This window comes from Scyliorhinus canicula, chromosome 15, assembly GCF_902713615.1.
Source record: "Scyliorhinus canicula chromosome 15, sScyCan1.1, whole genome shotgun sequence".
Taxonomy (NCBI): domain Eukaryota; kingdom Metazoa; phylum Chordata; class Chondrichthyes; order Carcharhiniformes; family Scyliorhinidae; genus Scyliorhinus; species Scyliorhinus canicula.
Genome location: NC_052160.1, coordinates 37,352,066 through 37,365,796, shown reverse-complemented (window position 1 = coordinate 37,365,796; position 13,731 = coordinate 37,352,066). Strand labels below are relative to the sequence as shown.

Below are 13,731 nucleotides of genomic sequence, written 5' to 3'. Positions count from 1 at the left end.
GAGGCAGGAGTGCTAACTACTGTGCGTCGCCTAAATTCCAGACACTTTGACCAATTTATTACTCAAAATATTTTACCCAGATGCGCTTAATTGTGAGATGAGCAAAGGACAAACACAAATTTGCGATTCAACTCCAGTTTATTTTCAAACACAATAAAACAGTCTTTGCTTAAATTATCTAAACTATAGTATGCCTTAAGATTTTTAATGAACTGGATCGAGCTGTGGGTCGAAACCTCTGAATCTCGGTTGTCTCATGGTCTTCTTCTGCGAAGGTGGGTCTCGCACGCTGCTTCCTTCTGTCCTCTGGTCGGCAACTGATCTTCTCTGCTGCCTCTGCATCGAGCCTTTACTGGGGAGGGTCTCTGGAAGTTTCTCCCTTATACCCCTCTTCCAGAAGTTTCTCTGGTAGGTCTGGGGTTGGGGTCGCAACATCCAATGGAGTTCCTGATTGCAACTTGGCAGGATACCAGGAACCCATCCCCAGGGATCCATATTCAGGTGCATTGTTCGCACCTGAGTGGCAGGAAATCTAGGTGCTAGAAAAACTGACTTCATTTGGGCAACCCGCAACAATCTATCCATTTGAATGGGACCGATAATCTTCGAGGTCTTGTTTGCAGAGCAGGCCGAAATTTGCCCGGCTGTCTGTCCCGGTGTATTCAAACTTGGCTGTTCAAATTTCCATCAGGCCTGTGGTTCTGACTATGGTTTAATTTAAAGTGTCCAATTCTGTATCTAAAATTCAGGCCAGTAGCCATTTTACCACAATAACTTTCTATTAGATCATCTCATCTGAGATCAATTCAGCACAACAAATCTAAAAATTACTGTTGTCCTTTTGTACTTGAGTGTGGATTCCAAAAATGTCACTGTCCTAAATTGATTTGAGACTGCTACAGCATTGGTCAGCACGGTGGCGCAGTGTGAGCTCTGCTGCCTCACAGCGCTGAGGACCTGGATTTGATCCTGAACTTGGGTCAATCGATCCTTGTGCTCCCCCACGTCTCCTCCAGCTTTTTGGTTGCCAGGCCCAGTGTCACTGTCCGTGTGGTGTTTGCACATTATCCCCGTGTCTGTGTGGGCTCTCTCTCTCTCTCTCTCTCTCTCTCCCTCCCCCTCTCCCTCTCCCTCTCCCCCCCCCCCCCCCCCCCCCCCCCCCCCCCCCCCCTCCCCCAACACACAAAAAAAAAGATGTGCAGAATTGGTAGTTTGGCCACACTAAATTGCTCCTTAATTGGGGGAAAAAAAGAATTGGGTAGTCTAAATTGTGTAAAAACACTTTTAATTGCAGGTACCATTCATTGATACTCTTTGTGGTGTTTGATATGTGTGGGTTTCCTCCCGGTGCTCCGGTTTCCTCCCACAGTCCAAAGATGTGCAGGTTAGGTGGTCAGAGTAGGGGGTCAGTGCTGCCCGCCCAGTGGTCTTCGGAGCAGCTGGTAGAATTTCTCAAAAGCAAGTTCCAGCAACAAAGGGAGGAGGCCTTGGAGGACCTTGCTAAGGTGGTGGAGCCGCCTACGGTGGTGATTAAGCACATGGAGCCGAGGCAGGAGACATGGGGCCTGGCAATCAAAAAGATGGAGGGGATGGTGGGGGAGCACGAGGATTGATTGGCCTCTCTGTAGGTAGAGGTGGGGATGGTGACGAGGAGCGAAAAAAGGCTGAGGGAGAAGTTGGAGGATCTTGAGAATCGATCCAGGAGGCAAAATCTCCGGATCATGGGGATGCTTGAGGGTATTGATGGAGAGCAGCAACCAAGTGGGCCGAACATGTTGAAGAAGCTGATAGGGGAGGGGGTCTTTGACTGTCCTCTCGAGGTGGACTGAATGGACAGGACTCTGTGTAAAGGGGCAGCAGCTATCGACAAATGTGTGCAGGTTGCTCATTGTCTTTATGATGCCCTCGAAGGGCAGGAGGTTGAAGTGATGGGCGCAGAGATGGCTTTTGATTGGTTGAGTGGGTGTATTTGTTGGAGGTGTTGAGCCGGTTCGGGTTTGGCCAGTGTTTCGTGGATTCAGTTCTGCTGCTGTAGAGGGCGCTGATGGCTAATGTCTGGATGAACAGGTCGAGTTTGGGGTACTCCTGGTGATTGAGCCTTTGGCTTAGGATGTTGAGGGGTTGGAGAGGGCGAGGTTGAGCACAGAGCCTCATTTTATGCAGATGATCTTCTGCTATATATCTCTGACCCGGTGGGGAGTTTTGACAGGATTATGGAGATCCAGAAGGAATATGGCTGTTTTGCGGGGTATAAATTGAACATTGGGAAAATGAGGTGTTCGTAATTATTAACAGAGGGCAGGAGAGGAGGTGAGGGGCGTTTCCGCTCCGGGTGATGGGTGTGAGTTTTAGGTATCTTCGGATACAGGTGGTGCGGAACTGGGCCCAGCTTCACAAGAATTTGGCATGACTGGTGGAGATTATGAAATTGGACTTGGAGGTGGGGTATGTTGCCTTTGTCACTGGCTGGGTGCGTGCAGACGGTTAAAATGACAGTGCTGTCCAATTTTGTGTTTGTGTTCCAGAACCTCCCCATCTTTGTTCCCAAGTTTTTTTTTTAGGGAGCTGTATGGGATAATTTCAAGGTTCGAGTGGGCTGGGAAGACCCCGCAGGTGAGGAGGGTGTTTTTGGAGAGGGAGTGCGCTGGCAGTTCCGGGTTTGCTAAATTACTACTGGACTGCGAACATCACAATGGTCAAGAAATGGGCGGCGGAGGAGGGGTCGGTTTGGGGGCAGATGGAGTAATGTGTCTGAGAGTCTGAGCGCACAGTTGTTGGCGCCCCTCCCGTTCTCACCGGCCTGGTATTCGGTGAACCCAGTGGTAGTCTCAACTTTGCGAGTCTGGAACCAGTGCAGGCAACGTTTCAGATTGGAAGGCATGTTTCTGGGTGCCGATGTGCGATAATCATAGGTTTGTGCCAGCAGAGCTGGATGCGAGGTGCCGAGGTTGGCAGCGGAAAGGGATAGAGTACTTCAGGGTCTTGGTTGTAGGGGATAAGTTTGCAGGCCTGGAAGAGCTTGAGGAAACGTATCAGTTGCCTAAGGGAAATGGGTTCAGGGACAATGTGAGGAGAGAGGTGCCGTCCTTCTTGGGGCTGTCACCTCCGGTGCTACAAGATAGGTTGCTGACATTGGGGTGGGGAGAATGGCAGACATTTATGGAGAGCTAATGGCGAGAGAGGGCATGCCGGTGCAGGAGATAAGGCGTAAATGGGAGGAGGAGCTGAGTGAGGAGGTGAGGGGTGGGCTGTGGAAGGAAGCCCTACGGAGGGCAAACGTGTCCTCGTCACGTGCAAGGCTAAACCTTATTAAATTTAAGGTTGTGCATTGGACCCATATGATGCTTGTGAGGATGGGATGGTTCTTTGCATGGGTGGAGGATAGGTGTGGGTGGTGTGCAAGGGGGTCCGCGAATCATGTCCACATGTTCTGAGGGGGTTCTGGCAGAGGCTCTCTGATGTTATGATCGAGATAGGGGTGGCCGTGAGTCCGGAGGTGAGGCTATTTGGAATGTCGGAAGAGCTGTGAGTCCAGGTGGGGCGTGAGGCTGATGTCTTGGCCTTTGCCTCCCTGATAGCCTGGAGACAGATTCTGTTGAGCTGGCGGGACTCTGAGTTGCCAAAGGCGGAGGTGTGGGTGAGCGACCTGGCTAAATTCCTGCACTTGGAGAAGGTTCCTCTTACGGGGACCAGAGGAGGGGTTTACCCTGAGGTGGAAGTCATTTCTCGGCTTCTTTAAAATGAATTAAGGTGTTAGCGGGTTGGGGGGGGTTAGGGTTTTTTTTCTTTGCTTCAGGGTGGGGGTTGGTTTGGGAGATCGTGGGGTGGATTTAAGGGGCGGGAGAGTTGTGTGCTTGGTATCAGTGGCTGCAGTTGGCTTGAGTTTCTGTATCTGGATTTCTGATAATTCTATGCACATAGATGGGGAGGAATGTGTTCAGCCAGAGGGTGGTGAATCTGTGGAACTCTTTGCCGCAGAAGGCTGTCGAGGCCAAATCACAGTGTCTTTTAAGACAGAGATAGATAGGTTCTTGATTAATAAAGGAATCAGGGGTTATGGGCAGGAGAATGGGGATGAGAAAAATATTAGCCATGATTGAATGGCGGAGCAAACTCACTGGGCCGAGTGGCCTAATTCTGCTCCTATGTCTTATGGTCTTAAACGCAAAATGTCTTTAATACAAAAATATCTTTTTTTAAAAAGCAATAGCTTCTCCAGATTTGTCCATCAAGTCTTTTAATCATCTTAAACACCTCATTTAAATCACCTCTTAATCGTTTGATCTGAGGAAAAATTAGCTAAGTTTATGCTTCCTATCCTTGTAATTTAACATCATTTTGGTGAATTTGCATTGTACCTCCTCCAATGTCAATATATCTGTTCTGAGGTGTTGTACTCCAAATTCAATGCAGTACTTCAGATAAAGCCTGACTAGGGCTTTGCAGATTGGGGCTCTGAGGAATAATATCACCATTTCATGAACTGTTTTGGTTACTATGCAAAAAAAACTGATGGCGATGAAATGACTAACAAGTTATGCTTATTGAGGGTGGCAAAACTCTTAAAACATATGTTTGCAGTCTGTACAGCTCCAAAACCATATGTATCTTTTCCTCTTCAGTCAGCCATTTGCAAGTTGGTAAAGCTGAAAAAATTGTATTTGAACTCGAATAAGTTGGACTTCGATGGGATCCCATCAGGCATTGGAAAACTGGCGGGTTTAGAGGAATTTATGGCAGCCAATAATAACCTTGAACTTGTCCCAGAAAGTTTATGCAGGTATGAGCTTTGTTCTTCGTTCAGCTTCTGCTGGCAATTAAATGTCCACAAGTCAACCTAGCAGTGTTCAAAATGAATTTATCTCCATGATCTTCAATGCACTAAGTCATGCTGGGGTACACTTTCATTTGGGCAGGAGAAGGAAGGATAAAGGATTTGTAGCACTTCAATATCTTCCATCTCGAGTGGCTATTCATCATGCTGGGACCGGGGCAATGAATATTAGCAGATTTATTTGTATAGGGCATAATGGTCAGGCTTGATCCTATCCCAACCTGATATCCGCATGCTCATTTTCTAGCAGAAGTCATTGTTTGGCAGTCAGGGATGTTGGCCTCCTTTGCTGATTTTAGTACTTCCCCTCCTTAACCCTGGACGGTTGTAGTGTCCCTGCTAACTGGCTTCACTTAGATTTGCTAATGGTGCAGACTAATTATTGTGCCTGTGGATCTAGTTCTGTGTAGCAAACTTACAAATGGAGTCATGGAAAAATTATCCTTCTATCCTTTAAAAAGTGGAAATTCTAACTTGGACATCTTACAGATGTGGAAAATTGAAGAAGCTGGTTCTTAATAAAAATCGCCTGGTCACTTTGCCTGAAGCCATCCATTTCCTTACAGACCTTGAGGTAAGGGTAATTTTAACAAACAATTTCTTTGAAATGTTTGTAGATTTTTAAAAAAAACTTTGGTAACACACTGTCATACTTGGCCAGTGGAGCTGCTTGCATCTTAATTATGTGCGATGGCAATGCTAGAAATCCAGGGGTAGCCCGTTTTCAGATTAGTGTATGGTTGGTATAGTGTTCCTGGTTGGAAGAAAGACAGAAAGGCTGATTTTAGTTAAATTATGTCCCCTCTGAGTCCAACATTTGAAAATATTGCAAGCCTCACAGTAATACAAGTGTGCACAAGCTCGGCTGACATGCGAGATGCAGACTTTTTACTGAAGTCCTGTCTGCTTATGATTGTAGTTCTGGTGGACGTTCAAATATCCAGAGGTACCATTTGGAAAGGATTAGAATTTTCTCAGTGGCTTCGCCAACATGTTTTTTCCCTCGAGCAATGCTTCCAAAAGATTCCAACTAACAGCATCCTAACAGGCTTATTCTTCCAATTGTTATTCATGGAAACTTGCTCTGAACTCTGTCTCCTTCAAAACTGCCATCACCATCCCTCTGCTCAATAATCCAACCCAAGACTCCACTATCTTTGCAATACCTGCCCCATTTCCAACTACCCTTTCCTCTCTAAAGTCCTTGAATATATTGTTGCTTCCCAACTCCTTTTTCTTCCTTCCCAGAACTCCCTCCAATCAGGTTACTGCTCCTCTACAGTACCGATGGACTCTTCATCAAGGTCGCAAATCACATCCTTTGTGACGTGACAAAGGTAAACAAATACTTCCCTTCCCTGTCATCAAGCTGTTTGGAACTACACATCTGAAGCCATTTTTATCTGTCTGATCAGAGGCAGAGAATCACATAAAATGGCTTCTGGCTCCCACACTGATACATCTGGTGCCTTCCAAGGATCCAACTTTTGGCTCTCTCCTTTCTCTCATCTATATGCTGCTGCTCAGTGCCAACATCCAAATTCTCAGCTTTTTTTGAAAATTTCCTGATGACACCCGGTTGGATCTCACTTCTACCACTCTTGACTCCTCCATTGTCACAAAATTGTCCTACTGATTATCCAGAAATGTTCTCCAGTTTAATATTGGGAAGATTGAATCTATTGCCGTTGGTCCCTGCGACATACTTAATTCGATTTCTACCTACTCCATCCTTTTCCATGCAACAGTCTGGTGCTGAACTTATTTTACCTTGAAATTAGCTTCCGGCCACACATTTCCGTCAGCTCCAAGACTGCCTGTTTCCACCTCCATAATTTCACTTGACTTCACTCCCTCCTCAGCTTGATTTTAATTACGCTATCATTGGTGGGCATGCCTTCAGTTTCCTCGTGGAATGCCCTCCCTAAACCACCACATCTTGCTCTTTTTTTCTCCTTTTTAACCTTCATTTGATCGTTTATCCTTCTAGGGCTGTATTTAAAATTTTGCTTTATAATGCTCCTGTGAAGAAATTTGGGACATTTTATTACATTAAAGGAATATAAATAATGTGCTTTTCAGCTTTTTAAATTATTTCATGGGTTGTGTATGCCTCTGACAAGGCCACCATTTGTTATCCATCCCTGATTGCCCTTGAATTGAGTGGCTTGTTAGGCCATTTCAGAGGGTCAACCACGCCAGGAATCACATGTAAGCCAGACTGGGTAAGGAAGGCAGAATTCAACATGAATCCAACGTTCTCCAAGGCGGCCTTCAGGACGTGCGACAACGCAAAATCGCCGATCAGAAACTTATAGCCAAGTTCCTCTCGCATGAGTACGGCCTCAACCGGGACCTTGGATTCATGTCGCATTACATTCATCCCCCACTAGCTGGCTTGGGCTTGCAAAATCCTACCAACTGTCCTGGCTTGAGACAATTCACACCACTTTAACCTGGGGTTACCCCTATCTCTGGATCTGTAAAGACTTAATTACCTGCAAATGCTCACATTCAAAGCATTGTCTTGCATCTTTGACTTTGTCTATATATATGTGTCTGGAACATACCTCTTCATTCGCCTGTGGAAGGAGCAGTGCTCCGAAAGCTAGTGATTTGAAACAAACCTGTTGGACTTTAACCTGGTGTTGTAAGACTTCTTACGCTGTCCAACAGAATGTCTTCCAATAAGTTCGAACCTTGCACTATCATGTTACAGGCTATTGAAAGTCTTATTTAAATGTTTTTCTCGGATCTTGGCTGTTACTTTGGAATTCGGATTAGTAACTTTCTCCATTCACTTTTGTCCATACCTCAGAGACATTGAGGTCAAACTCAGAGACATTGAGGCCAAATGTGTTCACATAAACCAAAAAATTGCATCAGTATGCTCTATTTTTTTGTCTGGACTGCTAGAACTTGTTCTTTTTCCAAAAGAGTGACCAAGGCCAAAGGTCTGGGAGGTGGTTTCTTATTTCCAGTGTTTCTCTCAGAAAAACTGAGAGTATTTGCATGAGAAAAAGAACAGCAACAACTGTATGGTGCTTTTAATGCAATAAACATCGCAAAGCTCTTCACAGGAATGTGATAAAACAAGATATGACATTGGGCCTAAAAAACAAAATAGTAGGTCAGATGACTTGGTCAGAGTTGGGTTTAAGGAGTGTCTTGAAGGAGCAAAGCAAGGTAGAGAACTGTAATCAGTATAAAGGGAATGAATTCTGAGGAAACATTACAAAAAGCTTTACACTCTTGGATGATTAGGCTGTAATCCGGATAACTTTGAAGTAAGCCTAGATAGAGAACTAGAAGGCATGAATGGAAATCAATTAAAAAATAAATTTAGAAACGTTTTCTGAAAATATGTAATAAAGATCAATAAATATGTAAAATAGTCAATCAAGCAATAGAGCGCTGAAACATTGGGATAACTCAGCAATTTGCAGATGTCATGGAGAAGTTGTGTTGTGGGGAATACCGATTAAACTTTGATTTTATTTTAATTCTTAGGTTCTGGATGTTCGGGAGAACCCTAATTTGGTTATGCCTCCTAAGCCAGTGGATCAGACAGCAGAGTTTTACAACATCGATTTCTCCTTGCAGAACCAGCTTCGATTGGCTGGTGCATCGCCAGCCACAGTAGCAGCTGCTGGCGGAGGTACAGATAATTGGGACCTAACATAATTTATTCACTTCATGCAAGATGTTTTCATCTATTTTAATACGCTGAATGCTTCAGCTTGAAAAGTTACTTTGTTGAAGGTCAGCGAAAGAGGCAGTAGTTAACAAAAACCACTAGGTCAGGAGGAGTCTGGAATCATCACCAGGAAGGTATGAAGAGCTAAAGTAGGTCAGCAAGGTTTGAATGTAGGCATCTTTAATCTGGCTCTTGTCATGTTTTTGCTTCTCCCTGCCCACCCTAGTTTTTTTAAGGCATTAATTCAACCTGTAGTCACACTTCCACAGGCTTCCATGTGATTTTACTTTCCCTCCTTTAACTGCTATTCTTCATCCACAGCCTCGCTCCCTGGCTTCTTTCAGGCTGTCGAATTATTGTACTTGACGCCTTTTTGGAATAAAATTTAAACGCGATTTGTAAGATTATTCTCTAACCCCTTTTTAAAGTAGCCTTTTTTTCCTGGTTTATAATTGTTTTTAAATGTACAAAAATTGAACATTTGCAATGATGATCCCTGCTTCCCAGGCTCTGAATGCCGATTTGACCGTGTTTCATTGATTAACTATTTGAAAATTAAAATGATAATTTAGTGGAAATTGAGACGGTGGGAGCCAGGTGAGTTATGGACAGTTTGAAAAAGTTGAAGCAAGGGCAGCACAGTAGCACAGTGGTTAGCACTGCTGCCTCACGGAGCTGAGGACCCGGGTTTGATCCCAGCCTCAGGACACTGTCTGTGTGGAGTTTGCACATTCTTCCTGTGTCTGTGTGGGTCTCACCCCCACAACCCAAAAAGGTGTGCAGGGTAGGTGGGTTTGTCATGCTAAATTGCCCCTTAATTGGAAAAAAAGAATTGGGTACTCTAAATTTATAATAAATAAATAAAAAAGGAAAGACTGAATCATTTTGGAGGGGGATAATATTGTTAATTGCAAGGACAAGATGGAGGGAGCAGAGCTGAATGTGGGAGAATTGGGAAAGGGCAATGAAGCAAAGACACCTTCGGGAAGCCAAAGCTGGAGGTGGATATGCAGCCTGAGTTGGGGTGGACACGTATGATTAAAATCAGTGAAGAAATGCAAAGATAAAAAATATAAGACACCAAATATAGAATGAAGAGACTCTTTAAACATTAGAACTTAGGCTGAAATGATGGGGGGATGCAGAAGGACTTGGGCAGGCGAGGAGAGTGGGCAAAGAAGTGGCAGATGGAATACAATGTGGAAAAGTGTAATGTTATGCATTTGGTAGGAAAGATGGAGGCATAGACTATTTTCTAAACGGGAAAAGGCTTGGGAAATCAGAAGCACAAAGGGACTTGGGAGTCCTAGTTCAAGATTTTCTTAAAGTTAATGTGTAGGTTTAGTCATCAGTTAGGAAGGCAAATGCAATGGAAACATTTTTATTATACCAATTGCATATAAAATGCTATGCCTGTAAATTATAAGATTTATTCTTGCTTGTGCATTGTTTTAGCAGTGAGCACTGATATGAGGGAAGAGTAGCATGGCGCTCATGGTACTTAGTGGGGAGCTGTAGTGATCCAGAGCACAGTGCGCACAACACCGTGATGGAGATGTATGATGAGCAGGAGTACAGTAAAAATCAGAAACCATGTTACAGGCCATTAGTGGCACCACAGGATATCTATCACATTTTTCTCAAGGTGAAGAATGTTAATGGGCGGAAACGCTATTTCAATACTCTGCTATCAGCATCAAGTATTAATTTAGTCTCTTTCAATAATGTGTCTCAGACCTAAATTCTACTATACCACTTTTGGTGTATTGTATGTGTCGCCGGATGGTGAAAGCTTTCCAGTATCTCATTCAAGTGGTTGTTTTTCCACATTCGAGCTATGACTGTTGTATCATCAAGCTGTTTGACCTAGTTAGGATCATAGGCGAATGGCGTTAAACATCCGAACTGGAGTGTGAACACAAATGTTGAATTTAAGGCCTGATTTTTTCCTTTTTCTCCTGACAATAGGAGTCACTGCTCGAGATCCAATAGCCCGCAAAATGCGACTGCGGAGGAGGAAGGACTCTACTCAAGATGACCAGGCCAAACAAGTGCTGAAAGGAATGAGTGATGTGACACAGGAAAAAAACAAAAAATTGGAGGTAAGTAGTAAAGGAGCAAATTTGATCTTTGAAAATATGTAGAAGAATCGATGTGGACAGGTGTTTAACATGTATAACTCTCGTCTAACAATTTAAAGCTGATTTATAAATATATAGGCTGCGCATCTTCCTTCTAAAGTGTTTTGGGATCATTGGCAGACTTCTGCATATTCATGTTGGAAAATGCTTCATGTACAAGATTGTGTTTTTAGAAGATGGGGAGTGCATTTAAAACACTGAAAACCTCTAGTTCCACAACATTTTCTATTGTTACATGTATCCATTCTCATCATTTTATGCACCCCAGCATTTGGGTCGATCATGATTTCAAAATCTGTTTGGTTCCTTTTTTTGCCACACTTAATGAGGAAAGTCACCAATTGCTTCTCTCTTTTCTCATTGTGTACCAGCTAAATTGAAAATGAATATTAAATTGCACATTGCCCAGGACAGTGGGAGAATTCTTATGTTTTTAAATAGTTGAATGATGATGTCATTGCCAGCAATGCTTCACGTCCTCAGTGTCAGCCTTGATTTAAGCACCAGTTCTTGGAGTGGTGCTTGAACTCTCAATCTTCTGACAGGTGAGGGAAGAGTGCTACCATTGAGACAACTGGGCAGTTGAACATGGGCTGAATTTTTTAAAAAAATAATTTTAATTCAAACTTTCACATTTTCACAAAAAAGAAAACAATAACAGAAAATTCTAAGAACAAAAAGAACAGAAACCACACCCCCCCCCGTATATACAAAAGAGAAACAATAAATTGACGCCCGTCTTTGGCAAAAAACAGATATTCAACCTAAAACAAAACAAAGAGCCCCCCGCCCCGGTTGCTGTTGCTGCTGACCTTTTGTTTTTACCGTTCTGCCAGGAGATCTAGGAATGGTTGCCATCTCCTGAAAAACCCCTGCACTGACCCCCTTAGGGCAAATTTCACCCTCTCCAATTTAATAAACCCCGCCATATCGTTGACCCAGGCCTCCACGCTTGGGGGCCTCGCATCTTTCCACTGAAGAAGAATCCTCTGCCGGGCTACTAGGGACGCAAAGGCCAGAACACTGGCCTCTTTCGCCTCCTGCACTCCCGGCTCCACTGCAACCCCAAATATTGCGAGTCCCCAGCCTGGATTGACCCTGGATCCTACCACCCTCAATACCGTCCTTGCCATCCCCTTCCAAAATTCCCCCAGCGTCGGGCATGCCCAGAACATGTGGACATGGTTTTCTGGACTCCCTGATCACCTAATACACCTGTCCTTGCTCCCAAAAAACCGGCTCATCCTCGTCCCGGTCATATGAGCCCTATACAGCACCTTAAACTGTATGAGGCTAAGCCTCGCACAAGAAGAGGAGGAGTTCAACCTTTCTAGGGCATCCGCCCACGTCCCCTCCTCAATCTCCTCCCATTTAGCTTTCAGCTCCTCCACCAAGGCCTCGTCTACCTCCTGCATCACCTGGTACGCTTCCGAGATCCTCCCCACTCAACCCATACCCCCGAGAGCACCCTGTCCTGAACCCCACGCGGCGGCAGCAGAGGGAACCCCGCCACCTGCCGCCTGACAAACGCCCTTACTTGCATGTACCTAAAGGTGTTCCCCGGGGGGAGCCCAAACTTCCCCTCCAGCTCACCCAGGCTCGCAAACTTCTCGTCTATGAACAGGTCCCCCAGCCTCCTGACACCTGCCCTGTGCCAACTCAGGAACCCGCCATCAATTCTCCCCTGAACAAACCGGTGGTTCCCCCGTATCGGGGACCCCATCGAGGCCCCCACCTCCCCCCTGTGCCGCCTCCATTGCCCCCAAATATTGAGGGTAGCTGCCACCACCGGGCTCGTGGTATACCTCGTTGGCGGGAGCGGCAGCGGCGCCGTTACCAGCGCTTCCAGGCTCGTGCCCACACAGGATGCCATCTCCATCCTCTACCATGCTGCCCCCTCCCTGTCCATTACCCACTTACGCACCATCGCTGCGTTGGCAGCCCAATAATACCCACAGAGGTTGGGCAACGCCAGCCCCCCCCCAATCCCTGCCCCGCTCCAAGAACACCCGTCTCACCCTTGGAGCCCCGTGTGCCCACACAAACCCCGTAATGCTCCTGCTAACCCGCCTCAAAAGGCCTTCGGGATAAGGATGGGGAGGCACTGAACAGGAACAGAAACCTCGGGAGCACCGCCATCTTGACTGACTGCACCCTACCCGCCAAAGACAGCGGCAGCATGTCCCACCTCTTAAACTCCTCCTCCATTTGCTCCACCAGCCTTGTGAGGTTTAGCTTATGCAAGGCCCCCCAGCTCCTGGCCACCTGAACCCCCCAAGTACCTGAAGCTCCTCTCCGCCCTTTTCAGTGGGAGCCTCCCAATCCCCCCCTCCTGGTTCCTCGGGTGTACCACAAACAGCTTGCTTTTCCCAAAATTAAGCTTATACCCTGAGAAATCCCCAAATTCCCGGGGAATCCCAATCACCACCGGCATTCCCCCCACTGGGTCCGCCACATACAATAATAGGTCGTCCGCATAGAGCGACACTCGGTGCTCCTCCCCACCCTGGACCAGCCCCCTCCAATCCCCCGACTCCCTTAACGCCATAGCCAGGGGTTCAATTGCCAGCGCAAAAAGTAGGGGGGACAGGGGACACCCCTGCCTCGTCCCTCAGTATAGTCGAAAATACTCCGACCTCCTCTTATTTGTGGCCACACTCTCCATCGGGGTCTCATACAACAGCCTCACCCAACTGACAAACCCCTCCCCAAACCCAACCTTTCCAGTACCTCCCACAAGTACCCCCACTCGACCCTATCAAAGGCTTTCTCCGCATCTAGCGCCACCACTATCTCCGCCTCCCCTTCTACCGCCGGCATCATAATAACGTTCAAGAGCCTCCGTATATTAGTGTTCAGCTGCCTCCCCTTCACAAACCCCGTTTGATCCTCGTGGATAACTTGTGGCACACAATCCTCTATCCTCGTGGCTAAGATCTTTGCCAACAACTTGGCGTCCACATTCAGGAGTGAGATCGGCCTGTATGACCCACACTGCAGGGGATCCTTGTCTTGCTTAAGAATCAAGGAGATCAGCGCCCGAGACAACGTCAGGGGCA

At 46.1% G+C, this 13,731-nt stretch overlaps 1 protein-coding gene across 1 annotated transcript in view; it reads left to right on the top strand.

The window, feature by feature from the left end:
- The window catches only part of flii (FLII actin remodeling protein), a 102,634-nt gene that overhangs the window by 25,962 nt on the left and 62,941 nt on the right, over positions 1–13,731 (top strand). Inside the window, exons 9-12 of the mRNA XM_038819643.1 lie at positions 4,623–4,780; positions 5,324–5,408; positions 8,345–8,492; positions 10,500–10,633. Coding sequence (XP_038675571.1) covers positions 4,623–4,780; positions 5,324–5,408; positions 8,345–8,492; positions 10,500–10,633 — 525 coding nt within the window. The remainder of the gene's footprint in view (positions 1–4,622; positions 4,781–5,323; positions 5,409–8,344; positions 8,493–10,499; positions 10,634–13,731) is intronic.